At 32.3% G+C, this 14745-nt stretch overlaps 2 protein-coding genes across 3 annotated transcripts; one reads left to right on the forward strand and one right to left on the reverse strand.

Moving 5' to 3' along the window:
* The first annotated feature begins 4876 nt into the window (after positions 1-4876).
* On the forward strand, positions 4877-5959 carry LOC105802642 (probable xyloglucan endotransglucosylase/hydrolase protein 21). Its single transcript, XM_012634403.2, has 2 exons — positions 4877-5315; positions 5423-5959. The coding sequence occupies exons 1-2, from the start codon at positions 4991-4993 to the stop codon at positions 5737-5739; spliced, it is 642 nt and encodes a 213-aa protein (XP_012489857.1). The 5' UTR covers positions 4877-4990; the 3' UTR covers positions 5740-5959.
* Positions 5960-6837: 878 nt separating this feature from the next.
* Positions 6838-9773, reverse strand: LOC105802640 (ribosomal RNA small subunit methyltransferase, chloroplastic). Of its 2 annotated transcripts, none has more exons than XM_012634401.2 (10): positions 9512-9773; positions 9268-9417; positions 9128-9184; positions 8931-9029; positions 8640-8735; positions 8349-8433; positions 8071-8123; positions 7816-7899; positions 7480-7590; positions 6838-7345 (listed from the first exon to the last, which is right to left on the reverse strand). In XM_012634401.2, the coding sequence occupies exons 1-10, from the start codon at positions 9725-9727 to the stop codon at positions 7280-7282; spliced, it is 1017 nt and encodes a 338-aa protein (XP_012489855.1). In that variant the 5' UTR covers positions 9728-9773; the 3' UTR covers positions 6838-7279. The 2 variants fall into 2 exon arrangements, 1 of the variants encoding a protein (XP_012489855.1); XR_008191144.1 differs by having other exon boundaries at positions 7329-7345; positions 7779-7899.
* Positions 9774-14745: the final 4972 nt, after the last annotated feature.

A 14745-nucleotide genomic window follows, 5' to 3' on the forward strand; every position in this document is an offset into this window, starting at 1 on the left:
AAATTCAATATTAAAAATCATATTATAAAAAAATTAATATTAAGTTGACTTGTGACACTAACTCTATACTAGATTTTATGCACACAAAATGTGGGCGAAAGAGAATATTTTATGTTAAAATTTATTTAATAATGACTATAAGTAGAGTCAATGATTAGTCCAGGGGGCGCGTGAGGCCCCTTGGAAATTTTAGATTTTTTAATTTTATATATAATTTATCATTTATTTTAGATTTGGTGTCCATGTCGTATAACATTCCTCCCCATTGACCAAATTGTATTTCACATAATTCGCCTCTTTAAGCTGAATGGTTATACTTTATATTAACAAAGTACTTTTCAGTTTTTAATTATATAACTTCAATAGTAATAATCAAATATTAATGTATGATAGGCCTTGAAAGACTAAACTTAGACGGCCAATATGGACTTTAAAGCCAAATTCCAAAATTAATTGATTTGGCTCATACTCATACATATTAGGTTAATAACTTACAGTTAGAAAGATAATCTCACAGTTGAGCATCACTATCAATTTGATATATTAATTGTTGGTATTGATTCGTTGCTAACAAAAATGAACCAGCAATGAATTTTTGTTTTAATGATGAGATAGTGGAGTTACTTGTTCTTAGCTCTGATTTAGATCCACGCGATAATTACAAAGCTTTTTCAAGTAAGAGATATATGTAAGCTTATGAATGATTTTTATCCAAACGGTTTTACGTAGCAAGAAAAGCTATACATGAAGATTCAATTAGAGCATTTTCAACTTGATGCTCATCAAAGCACAGAGTTGTAAAAAGTTTCTACAGTTGTCGGGTTGTGTCAATTGTTAGCTAAGACAAATAGGTCAAGTATTTATCCTCTTATTGATAGAATTATTCGTTTTGTGTTAACTATTCTCGTGTCTACTGCAACAACCAAACGAGTATTTTCAACCACGAAAATTGTTAAGTCAAAGCTTCACCAATGGAATGGAGGATGATTTTCTTTCAACTTACTTGGTGACATACATCGAAAAAGAGGTAGCTCAAGAATTTTCAACAAATTCTAACGTTGATGAGTTCAATCTTATGAAAAGCGGAAGATGCAATTTAGGATGCCTAGTATTAAGAAATAGGACTAATGTCAAGTTTTTTAAATTTAATTTTTGGAATTATAATGATATTTATGAATTTTTTAGTATAATATTAGTTTGTTTGTTTGTTTGTTTTTTTTTTTTGCATATTGGTAAGAAATATTTAATTTTATATAGTGTGATTTTTTCTTTTAATTTTTCACAATTAAAACATTCATGATTTTTAAAAGCATTAAATTGATTTTTTGGTAAGAAAAAAATATCCGAAAAGAGTTGACATTTTTTACGTTAAAAAAATAGATTATTCGAATTTAGAAATTTTGACCCACTTAGAGTAAAATATTGTATCCGTCCTTGAGTGGAGTGATAATGAACTTAAAATTTAATGTAATTGAACACATGTTCAATTATTTGATTTTTAATTTTCAAATCCTTTATTTAAATATTATATAAATGTAACAGCCCGATTTTGGGTCTAGGTGGAACAGTGGTTCGGGACCACAAATCCGACGAGGAAATTTTATTTTAAAATTATGACATGGGTTGCATTATGATAAGAAGGTTGCATGAAAATATTGATATGAAAATTTTATCGAATTAGTGATTAATTAAGGAAATGACCTATTTGTATAAAATGTAGAATTTGAATTCTAGAAGCTAGAAGGGTTAACTAGCTATGAAATTGTAATATCCCGAAAATTTCTATAGTAAGAAAGTAAGATAATATCCCTGATATGGTAAATTAAGGAAATAAAGTGATAAAAAGAGTAATTGAGTTATGTCAACATTGGAAAGTATATTATGACATATTATTCAAGAAAGGATTAAATTGCAAAAGTGAGAAAAGTTTTGTTGCCTAAGAGTAAATACTCAAAAATTAAGGGGCTAAAGTATAAATATGAAAAAGTTGAAGGACCAATGGTGTAAATATTTTAAGGGTGGAATGATCTAGAAACTAAGGAAAATGGATGGATTAGGACCAAATTGAAAAAGGTGAAGAATTTTGAGGGACTAAATTGCAATTTTACCAAATTAAGTGATGACTCAAGGATGGAATTTTAAAAGATCGTAAAGGGCAAAATGGTCAATTAGAAGAGAGAGAAATCTAGAAGATAATGATATGTTGGAGATATTTTATATTAATTAAATAAATATTAGTTTATTAGTATTTTAATTTAATTTTTAAATGATATTTTATTATTTTAGTATTATTCTATTTAGTATATATATATATGGAAGGAAAGATGAAGAATCATCATCTTCCCATGCATTCCAACGTATGAAGAGAAGAAAAGAAAGAAACTTTTTTTCTTTACAATTTGGTCCTTCCACCAAAAATCTACCATTTCCACCTAGAAATCAAAAGAATTTCTATAGCCATCAAGAGAGAAAGATAACAAGGAGACTATGGGGAGATAGAATATCAAGTTAGATTCAAGAAATAGAAGCTGGAGGAGAGAGAAAATCAAGTTAAAGATTGAAATCAATTGAGCAAGGTAAGAACATCAAGATTTCAAAATATTTTTGAGTTTGATATTATTGAAAAGGTATGAAATTGATGTTAATGTAGAGTTTTATTATATAAGGTTTTATGTTCTTGGTATGTTAGTGAAGAGAAAATAAGAGAAAGTGACGAGAAATAGTGTAGAGAAAGAAAATAAGAGTGTTATAAACTTAGTAATCAATATTTTGCACTAAAACAGTTTGGACAGTAGCAGAAGGTCAACTTTGAAAAATCACCAAAAATTGTGGGAATTGAATTAGAAGATGAATAAAGTATGAAATTAAATCTTATTGAGTCTAGTTTCTCATAGAAGAAACGGTGTAAGCAATAGAATTGTAAATCATGAGATATAATAGGTTTTGTGAGTTAAGGTCAGAATGATTTCGGGTTCCCCTGTACTGAATTTGGAAAATCATAAAAAATTGGAGAAAAATAATTAGAGGCTTAAATTTATATTTTTAAATCTTCAATGAGTCTATTTTCAATAGAAACAAACGGTAACATCATTCAAATTCTGTACAAAGAGATAATTAATTGTTAGTGAAGAAGGGTCGGAACTGTCAGACAGCAGAACAGGGATGACTTTAAAGAATAAAATGTATTTATTCGCTAAACCAAAAATTATGAAAATTTTATGGCAAGAAGATATGTGAGTCTAGTTTCAGGTAAAATTAACGGATATTAATTTGGATTTCTGTAGCTCAAGATATAAATGATTTAGTGACTATGACTCAAATGGACAGCTTTGAATAAATTTACAAGAAAATAGTGAAATTATAGATAATGTTATTTATAGCATGTTATGTAAATTAAGGATGTGGAATGGAGAGGAGGAGGAGGAAAATAAATGTATGAATATTATGTTAGCATGGATTTGCATTTCAAATGGTTAATTTGCATGATTTGGGCTCAAGGACTAAATTGAACAAATGTGAAACTTTAAGGGTAAATTTGTAAAAATGTCAAAGTGACCAAATTGTTCATGAATTATTTTATTATTTAAATTAGTAAATTAAATGAAATATTAATTTAGATCAAGATTGGGTGGAAATTCGAGAAAATAGAAAATTACCAAAATGTCCCTAAATTTTGGTATTTCTACAATTTAGCCTGGTAAGTTCGTATGAACTATATTTTGTATAATTTTAATTGGAGAGAATGCTATTTGGTAATGGATATTATATAGATATGTGATTTATTATTGTAATTGAATTATTATTGGTAATATGACAATTATTAGATGTATTGAAATGATTATCGGAATCTCGATTGTGTTGGTAGGAAATGTTGCATTATTTATATTGTGAAGAACTATAAAAGCATGTTAATAATTTGAAAGTTTTTAATAATTATTGAAATTTTATTACTCGATTTAATATGTTTACAAGTGTATGTTTCAGTAATGCCTCGTACCCTAATCCAGCGTCGAATACGGGTAAGGGGTGTTACAATAAAAGTGTGTAAAGAAGTAAGGATCATTATAATAACATTAACTATTATTTAAGATAAATAATATTTTTATAATTTTATAAATGAGTTAATAACTCAATTAAAGGTGTCACCAATTCAATAAAGTGCTTAAATAATAATACAAATATATACATAGAAGACAATATAAGTAAGAAAAAAAATTATGTAAAAAATCGTCACATAAAACAAAAATAAGACTTTGGTTGAATAGCAAAGTTTAAGATTTTTCATGTTTTGAATTCAAACCTTACTTGAATATTTTTCTTTAATTTAAAGTTGTTTTTTAATAATTTTTATAAAAAAAGTTTAAGATTTTTCATGTTTTGAATTCAAACCTTACTTGGATATTTTTCTTAATTTAAAGTTGTTTTTTAATAAATTTTATAAAAAAAGTATGAAAATAGCAAATACCCTGTAATAGCATATTTTAGTTGTTTAAAATATGGTTTTTTAGTAAATTATTTGACCAAGCTTATGTTAAGTTGATTCATTACATTAATTTGATCACACACTTAAATAATAATATAAATAATATATACAAATGGCCTAATATTATTGAAATATATAAAATTATTAAAAGTTTTATAAATATTAGTACCATAAATTTAAATCTCGTGTTATAAATTCTTTTATTGATTTGATTAAAATATAAAATAATATTATTGTGATAATATAAATTATCATACACATGAATTGATAGTCAATTGATACTTAAATATTAGTATAGATATAGGTAAGTATAGGTAGATAAATATGGATGAGTATCGGAAATGGAATACATCCCCATATTATTTATTTATTTATTTTACTATTTTGAGAGAGAGAGGGGATATATTCCAAGACTCAAATGGCGATGGCTGGCTAGTGGCTACACAAGAGTTAAGTTGACCCACCCAATAGTTAGATCTCAGTTTCCTTTGCTACCAAACTTTGGCAATGGCGGATCCAGCACTTCACCACCAAATCCAACCCATCAAAGAAATAGCCATAGACTACACCCCAGAGGCCTGCACCCACTGCCCTGTCTCCAACTCCATCACACTCACATTTGATCATCGTGGAGGCGCCAGGTGGCGTTCCACCACTCGCTTCCTCTACGGCACTTTCACTTCCCTCATCCAATGCCCTAAAGGCAACACCAGTGGTCTCAACTTCAACATTTACCTTTCCTCACTCGAAGGCGACAAATCGCAAGACGAGATCGACTTCGAATTCCTTGGCAAAGACAAAACTATTGTCCAAACCAATTACTACACTACAGGTTTTTAAGTTTTCAGTATAGTAATACTGATACGTTGATTTCAAGGGTTTTTTTTATTACCTTTTTCTTTAGAATTCAAGTACTGTTTTCTATGAATTGTGATGTAGGAACTGGGAACAGAGAGCAGATTCATGATCTGGGTTTTGACTGTTCTGATGGGTTCCATGAATACACCATCAAGTGGAATCCCGATTCTATAGAGTGGGTTATTGATGGGAAGGTGGTGAGGAAAGCAGAAAAGAAGGAAGGTGAGGCATTTCCTGAGAAACCCATGTTTTTGTATGCTTCAGTTTGGGATGCAAGCTACATTGCTGAAGGTCAATGGACTGGACCTTACATTGGTTGCGATGTTCCCTATGTTTGTCTCTATAAGGATATTCAGGTGCCTGTCTCCACTGCTGTCGAGTGTTCTTGTGATTCGTGATCTGCCTTCTTATTTTCTGCGACTTGTGTTTATCTGAGTGGCTTCGTGTTTGTTGGAACTTTTCATTGTCGTACTGATCCTTCAAATTCTGATTTAATAGGATCTTTCTTTGGGTTTTGCCTCATTATCTTTTACTTTTTTATCTATTTGTTGTGAGCTGTAATTCGTACTCAGGTTGGTGATGATATTCTCAGTTATGCCCTACGAAATTCATTTTCAATCAGAACCTGGAAATATATATATATATATATTTAAGGGTCAGAAATGAAATTATTCTTTTTATTTAACGAACAGAAATAGAAATGTTTTGATTCAATGGAAAAGAAGTGCTCGGCAGCTATAAGAAAAACTCATAAGAAATCTCCCCAATGACACAACTGCTTAACACAAGAAAAGCAGCGACTTGCTACCGACATTTCTCTAAGTCTCTAAACTATAGTTCCCTACTCCAATGAATAAGAAAAGAACAACTACAACAACGTGGTCATGACCGAGGCACAAGGCGCCACTAGTGGCGGCAGTGCATTTAACAGAGCTAGTATTTTCGCTACATCAAGCAACTCAGAGGGCAAAATTACTTGATGCTATGTTAGATGCTACCCAAAACTCATTTTCCTGCTCCTCTACAGCCTCCTTTGCCACTGGTAGCAGCAGAGAACTCTCTCCTCTGCCACTGCCATAAGGATGGCAGGCAGGCAGCAAGCAAAAATGCAAGCCGATGGTGATAATGAAGCCGAGGCCAGGAAATTTTCAAAGACATCAATCCGGGTATAAGTTTTGAGCTTTGAATCTTGTCTATAAGTCTCATGGGGTTCACCCAGAGCTGAAACTTGGGAGGAGCAGAACAGAGTGCTTTTCCGTTATTATTATCAAGGAAGTTTGGTTATATTACCTTTTCGTTTATTCAGTTTCCTTCAATTAACAAGAGATTCTTTTGGTTTTTCAACTCGTACAGGGCTTATTCCCTTCATCAGATATAATGCAAAGAAACATCTTTTTTTATTTCTTTGAAAATGTCATTCAAGTATTTGTTTTACTCGTATATTTAACGTTATGGAAACCCTCCCCATTGCAAGTAAAAAATTAAAGAAGTCAAAATAGCGCCGAACTTGATGTTATAATATACAGAGCAGCGAAAAGTACAAGCTCCTCTTCCAAAGCACATTTTCTCTGTACACTGGGTATTAAAGTGTACGGGTAAAATCTGGGGGAATCTACTTGAAAAGAACTATATGAGTTGAATATGGGGCGAGCTGTTTGAACAGAACTTGAAAAGAAGATATGGCAGTCATAACCATCATTACCCTGGATAATACCTTCTGCTGGAGGCACTGCTTTCGAGATGAGACCGTGGATATCAAAATGACTTGTATGGCACAGTCCTCCATTGATGAGTTCATGTTAGATTGTGTTTTTCTTCTTCAAGGTGAACCATGTGGTGTACAAGACTGCATTTTGTGCCGATGGCAAATGGCTTTTGCCAAAACTAGCTGTTCTTAGGGCCATTTGCAATGTCTAAATAATTCAGAACTGTGTGGGACTAGACTTTTGCAATCATGTTGTACAACTTCACAAAATCATCTAAGGTGAGCTCCTCAGGTCTTGACTGCATGAATGATTCACGCATCAATTAGCCCAGTGCAGAAAATTGCAGCCAGGTAAACAAAATTGCATATAAAATAGAAAGGGGGAACTAATTATATTAATAATTAGAAAGTGCCAATTTCCAATGAAACTCACTGTCGTTGGAAGGCCAGCATCTCCAAGAGCTCTTTCTATCTCATTAGATGGGCATATGTGCTGGAGAGATCTCCTCAACATCTTCCGTTTTCCATTGAATGCAGAATGCACCTATATTTTTAAGTAATAACAGTTACTAAGAAAAGAACTACAGGATGTCACTTAAATTTAAGTACTAATTTAGGATTTATCATCCAAAAAATATATGAATATCATCTCAAAACAGGTTAGAACTCAGGTTTGAATGTCTACTTTAAGTTCCTACGGAACTACACGGAACTATGATGAGTTTTACTAACAATAAGTAAGGCTGCCTCAACATAGGAATCAACCAACCATGGAGAAAAAGCTTTTCGTGGAGGCCACTGAAGGATAGTCTGGGGCTTGTTTCAGCCTAAATGTAACAACAGCTGCATCAACCTACAGAAGCATACAATCGAAGCCTTAGTACCATCCTTTTAGTAAAGTAAAAGATGGTTCAAGCGGACCCTGTTAGAGAAAGAAGGACCTATTCCAGGTGAAGCTAGATTGGTTTAAGTTGAAGCTCAAAATAACCAAATATGGTGCCCTGATATTGGTTAGATAACTTACATTAGGTTGAGGAAAGAAATTTGTTCTTGGGACTCTAAAGTTGTATTCAGGCTCTGAAAGAAAAAACATAATATAAAGATGACATAAGTTTTTGAAAACAATATTGACCTGGAATACATCAACAAAATTCTTTCCCATTGCATAAAGTTGAAAGCTGAAAAAACCAACAAATTAATACCAAACAAAAGCCTTCAGTAAATCAAAAGCACATGATGCAGTTTAAAAGCAAAGATTAAGTGAACAATGAATTCTAGAGCCACTAAATATTGTAGAAATACCAGAATAAAAATTAACAAAGACGTTGATGGGTCGGTACTCAGATGTCCGCAAAGACGATTCCACCAACCGCACAGCTGTTTCCTCCTGGAATTTTTCAAGCATTAAAGTTAGTAAACCAGTTTGAAAACTAAACCCAAACAGCCAAAAACAATCAACATAGAGAGACAATATTTTAACATATTCAACCTCACATTTCTACCTCATAAAAACATTCGAAAATTTTGATGAAAAATGCTAGTTTTACCATATCAATAAATAAATCAAAAGGTACAAATAAAAACTTTACAGACCTGAAGCAAGAGAACAACTTCAGAGAAAATATTACCCATAGGAAGAAGTAGTTTAATTACATCCGTACTTATGTTGAAGGGTAGGTTAGAAACTACCTGCAAAAAGAACAAGTATAAACTAACAATGGATAAGATTGGCATGTCAATTTTTTTATTTTTTTTTGGGGGGGGGGGGGGAAGATTTATCTATTATTCACAAATCGACAGTCTCTTGATTAGCATTTACCATCAAATTGAAGTCTAAAAATTAATCTAACTTAGCTTCAAATGTAAACGAAGCACGGTTCTTACTTTGGCACGAATCAAGCTCACGTTCAAAGCCTTTCTACTTTCCAATATTGGAGAAATATGAGAACGAATGTGACATTTGACAAAATCCTCTTGTAATACCTACAATTTTTTTTTCATATAATATTAAACGAGATTCAAAACCCAATGAAGATAATCAATAGAGAAGTAATATTTGTCAGACAATATACTGAATTTACCTTGAACTTGTCCGTGGTTTCAAATCTTTCTCTTACAAGATCCACCATATGAGGATCCTACTTCACCCAAAAAGAAAAAACTAAGCTATAATCTGTAGTAAAATTTATTCCCAGTAATTGCAACGTAGAAATGAGCGGACCTTTTCGATGGCGAGAACGGTGGCGCCGGAGTTTATGAGGACATTGGTCAAAGAACCAGTTCCCGGTCCGATTTCTAACACCACGTCACCTTCTTCTACATTGGCCGCTCGTGCCAGTTGCTCGTTAATTTCAGGATTCAACATGTAATGCTGCATATATTAAATATTACAAAATTACTTAGTTTACCAAAGTTAACCCAGTGCATAAAAAAACAGGATAGAAAGGTAGGGCGCGTAATTAGACCTGGCCGAGGGATTTTCGTGGGAAGCGACCTTTGGAGTTGAGAGCTTTGAGAGTGGCGTGGTAGTCGTCATCTCGGCTCTTCCTCGAAGCGCACACTACATGCAACGATGCTGGTTGGTTTCGTGCGCCAGCGCTGCTTTTGGCCGCCGGGACTGTAGCGGTCGGGAGGGAAGCAATTGACCGGAGAGAGTGGAAGAGCTGAACCGCAGTGGTCATTTCTTCCTTAGCGAGAAATTTGGAAAATGAAGATTATTTTCTATCTCCTAACTTTTTTAATCCCAAAGTTACCCCATCTTAAATATGAAAACTACCGTTTTGTAACGTCTCTCGAAAGTCAAAACTACCCCTACTTTTAAGATAAATTACACAATTTGTCACTAGAGGTGTGCGTGGGCCAGGCCGAGCCGGGTTCGGCCTGGGCTCAACTAAAATTTTAGTCTCGTTTGCTGGACCCAGGCCCGTCCCAGCCCGAAAAATGGGCTTAAAATTTTGCCCAATCCCGACCTGAATAAAAATATTAAAACCCGAGGCCCGACCCTTTTTTAAACGGGCCTTATTTTTTTGTCAAAGCCTATTTTTTGGGCTTATATTTTTACCCAAACTCTCTCACATTTTAGGCTAGCCTTCGGGCCGGGCCGGGTGGCCCAACCCATGAACAGGTCTATTTGTCAACCAACTTTGATAAATTTTTATTTTGGGTACTGAAAATAAAAACAATACAAATTAGACACTGCCATTAATAATCATTTCATTTTAGTCACTCAACTTTAATAATTTTCATTTTGGTCATTTTTTGTTAATTCAATGTTATTATAGTCATTTTAGTCACCTAATTTTAATAAATTTTTATTCTGATCACTCATTTTATTGTTTTAAATCTTGTTATTATTATTATTTCTTATTTTAGAATTAATTTTAGTTTTTCCTTAAAAAGGAAAAGTTTAGGATTTTATAAGGAATTACATGGATTTTTTAATTAATTTTAGTTATTTCTAATACAAAGGAAAAACATGGGACTTTACTAGGAATTATCTAGGATTTTATAGAAAAACCAATTTATCTTTTAATTTCTCCTTTTAGAATTAATTTTAGTTCTATTCTAGTAAAAGGAAAAAATCTGGGTTTCCTCATGAAAAATCCTGAACTTTTACTAGAAAAGCTTGGTTTTTTTATTATAAATAATTGAGTTACAAGAAAAACTTAGATTTCATCTCCACGGTTAAATAACTCAATCTCCTATAAAAATTCAAGGTTTTTTAATAAATTAATTTTAAAAAAGAGCAAATGTGTGACTAAATGAAAAATTTATTAAAGTTAGTTTACTAAAATGAAAATGTTGTTAACGATAGTGCTTTATTTATATATTTTTATTTTAGATACCCAAAATAAAAATTTATAAAAATAAATGATCAACTATGTAATACACCCTGTTTTAAAAATCTAGGCTATCCCTTTTATTTAAAATCCAATGCAAATAAAAAATTGTTAAAAGAAACAAATAATCCTTTGCTCCAAAAAAATATATAAAATTCAACACATAATATTTTATTTTATTCATTACTTTGCAAAGTTAACAAATGGGAGGAAAAGAACCTTTTCAAATATGTATAATTTTAATTTAACATGCATCATCTTATTATTTTAATTTAGAATAACTTTTTTATACATTAATTATCTCTTTTATTTTCTCTCCTCACCTTTTTTTCTATTAAACATACTCAAATTTTTATTTATTTCCTCGCATCCTTTCACTTATTTTACTAAGTATAAGTGTTTAACTAAATTGGTGTCATAAGTTAACTCGACATTACCTCGATCAAGAAAAGTATTTAAAATTTAAATTTATAACAATTAATAAATATTACCTATTCTATAATAATTAATAAACATTATTATAATATTTTTATACTTTTATATAAAAACTATAAAAGAAAAAACAAATTAACCCCCTCCCTAAAAAAAAAGAAAATACATTGTGGGACTTAAGTCCTCATAATAGGACTTAAACTTAGAACATCAAACTCTCTAATTCTTAAACTTCACAGTTTCAATCAATGCCCCGTTATTATTCTTATTATAACACAAAACATATGGTTTTTTGTGATGATTTGCACTGTAGGGGTGCCAATAGTCACAAATAATAGGGCAATTCACACCATGAAATTGGAAAGTAAGGACAACCACTAAATTTGGGAATTATAACGAAACTAATAGAATGAGTTTTTGTTGAGTAAGGTTGCTTGTGTTCTCATGTTCCTTAATCCTAATGTTGAGGGGTATTTATAAAAGGGAGGAAAGTTGGATGTACGACCCCAAAATTGCATGTAAGCATTATGATAAGGTAGCGATAGTCAACCCAAGGTACTATTTGACTTGATCTAAAATGACTAAACGAGGAAGCTGTCAAATGTGATATATTGATAGTTGTATTCAGGGATTTTTCTAATATATCTTCACAAATCACGTGAGCCTTAAGATATGATGCTCGAATAAGAACTTGGGGTTTGGGGCTCTCAGGCGAAATAGTGAGAGGGCTATGTTGTTGTAGATTGGGCAAGGGTATGAATATAGGTCTTTATGGAGAAGATCCTTATGTCAATGGATATTTTGTCGATGGGAAGGGTTCTAGGTACTACATAAGTTATGGGGTATAACAATTGTCTCCTAGATGAAAAATATGTTATAAACTGACTTGGCTTAAGTTGTCTATTTTAGGTGAAAGTAACTGTCGTCACTTGGAATGACTTCCTTTTTTAAGCGTCATCATTATTCTTCAATTCTTTACTGATTGTTTTTAAACACATGGCTTTTCCTAATTTGTGGTGGGAGAAGGTGTTATTTATATTTGTCATCATTTTATTCGGAATGTTTGTTCTTATATAGCTACACTAGTTATATAAACAGGGAGTGTGCTTTATTTGGAGATTGACATCTTTGTCTTTTTTTATTGTCATAATATTTTCTTGTGGGATTTATCATTGCGTGCTTTAATGGGAGTTTGTCATCTTTGTCCTTTTTAATTGTCATAATATTTTCTCGTGAGATTTTGTTGTTTCCCGTAGAGATGGCTGACAATTCTCTAAAAAAATGATATTATAGTAGAAGGTGAAAAGTTATCATGCACCACAATAATAAATGAGATGGTGGCTATGTTGTGTTTATGACGTTTGCAACGTTTGCATTATAAATATGAGTTTTTAGTGTCATCGAGTATTCATTGGATGGGCAAAGTGGCAGTCTATGGACGAGGCTTCTTTCTTCTCATGCTCCTGTTTCAGATTGGTTTTCATCTGCTCCAAAACTAATGATTTGCGAGGATCTTGTGAGTTTGTCCTGTGCTATTGGGCAAATTATCAAGAGCCTATTAGCGGTTTCTAACGTTGTATTTTTGGATTATACCAAACATCGAGAAAATCCTTCCACAACTAGATTTCATAATACATTTACTCTTTCTTCTAGTAATCTTTTTGGCGTAAGGGGGTTCCAACCCCGAAATGTCATGGTGTATCAATTTTTGGACATTATTTTTTGCCTCTATAAATTGGGGACTTTTCCTTTATCTTATCATGGGCTATCCCAACATTTGTCCGACTTATTGCTCCCCATTGACTGGTTCTTCTGTCGAGAGACAATATCATTTTATATAGGCAGTCGTGGGGTTACATTTAAAAATTAGCAATTAAGTTATTATTAAAGATACCATTGTACATAGTCATGTAAGTTGAGTTTGGCCGCCACTTCAAGCGGATGATGGATGGAAGAAGTCCCTAATCTTTCACTCTCTTAAATGAAAATGGACAACCGGTGTAACAGCCCGATTCTGGGCCTAGTCGGAACAGTGGTTTCGGGACCACAAATTCGACTAGGGAAAATATTATTATTATTATATTTTTATGATCTACAATTTCACGGAAAAATTTTGTAAAAATTTTGTTCGAAAATTTCGACGTTTGGGCACTCAATTTAGTCAAAAAGACTAAATTGTAAAAAGTGCAAAAGTTGAGTTCTACATGTTAGAAGTGTCTAATTGTTATGAAATTATAAATTGGTGGTCCTTATATGGTAATTAGACCATTAGTTAATTGATGGACAAAAATAGACATAAGAAATAGGTGAAATAGATTTTTTTTAAATGGGGGCATTTTAGTCATTTAGTAATAAAAAGAATTAAAAAGGGAAAAAGATGGAAAAATGTGCTCATCTTCTCCATGGTGAACGAAATCAACAAGGGGGAAACCATAGTTAGGGTTTTTAAGCTTCCAAGCTCAATAATCAAGAAAGATGAGAAGACTACCTCAAACGGGGAAAAGTGAAGATAGTGGAGTAAATTGTCAAATTACGATATTCTTCACCGAGGTAAGGAAACATGTGAAATAATGCATATTTTTTATATTATTTGGTATATGTTGATATTTATTTGAACATAGAATAAATATTCGGCAAAGATTCTAAAAGTGTGGTTAAGTTGGGAAATGTGGTAAATGTTGAAAAACACGGTTTCCGGTTGAACACTCGGAATAGGCCGGATTACATTGAATATAAAGGGGGTTGCTAAGTGCTAGTTTCCCGATTCATTGGTGGTTGCTAAGTGCTGATTCCACCGTATCTTAAATGTGAAAGGGGTTGCTAAGTGTTGATTCCCCGACTCATTGGTGGTTGTTAAGTGCTGATTCCACTGTATCTTAAATGTGAAGGGGGTTGCTAAGTGCTGATTCCCCCGAGGGGTTGCTAAGTGCTGATTCCACCGTATCTTAAATGTGAAGGGGGTTGCTAAGTGCTGATTCCCCGACTCATTGGTGATTGCTAAGTGCTGAATCCACCAATAACAGATAACATTCCGAGTGTTCAACGAGGAAATTGGAAAGGTGAATATTTATATATGGTGGAAAAGTTTATGGGAGGAATATTGGGTTTGATACTTAATTAACCCATATGTAAGATGGGAGGAAATATCAAAAATACAAAAGAACAATTTAAATACAAAACTGTTTTGAATAATAACAATTGGGCAACTTTGAAAAATCACCATAAATGGTGAAAAATGAATTAGAGGTTGAATAATATATGAAATTGAAGCTGGATGAGTTTATTTTCACATGAAAGAAATAGAGCAAGCAAAAGAGTTGTATATTTGGGGATATTTGAATTTTATTGAGACAGGGTTGAATTGATTTCGAAATCCCCTGTTCCAACTTTTAAAAATCATCATAAATTGTAAAAAAATAATTATGGCC

The sequence above is a fragment of the Gossypium raimondii genome, chromosome 11 (assembly GCF_025698545.1).
Source record: "Gossypium raimondii isolate GPD5lz chromosome 11, ASM2569854v1, whole genome shotgun sequence".
NCBI lineage: Eukaryota > Viridiplantae > Streptophyta > Magnoliopsida > Malvales > Malvaceae > Gossypium > Gossypium raimondii.

Excerpts from the sequence above, each read along its gene's own strand:
- LOC105802640 (XM_012634401.2), bottom strand. The coding sequence starts at position 9,727 with ATGACCACTGCGGTTCAGCTCTTCCACTCTCTCCGGTCAATTGCTTCC. Across the intron at positions 9,418-9,511 it reads CACGAAAATCCCTCGGCCAG|CATTACATGTTGAATCCTGA; the intron begins GTCTAATTACGC and ends TAATATATGCAG. Across the intron at positions 8,124-8,348 it reads CTTTGTTAATTTTTATTCTG|AGCCTGAATACAACTTTAGA; the intron begins GTATTTCTACAA and ends TTTTTCTTTCAG.
- LOC105802642 (XM_012634403.2), top strand. The coding sequence starts at position 4,991 with ATGGCGGATCCAGCACTTCACCACCAAATCCAACCCATCAAAGAAATA. Across the intron at positions 5,316-5,422 it reads AACCAATTACTACACTACAG|GAACTGGGAACAGAGAGCAG; the intron begins GTTTTTAAGTTT and ends ATTGTGATGTAG.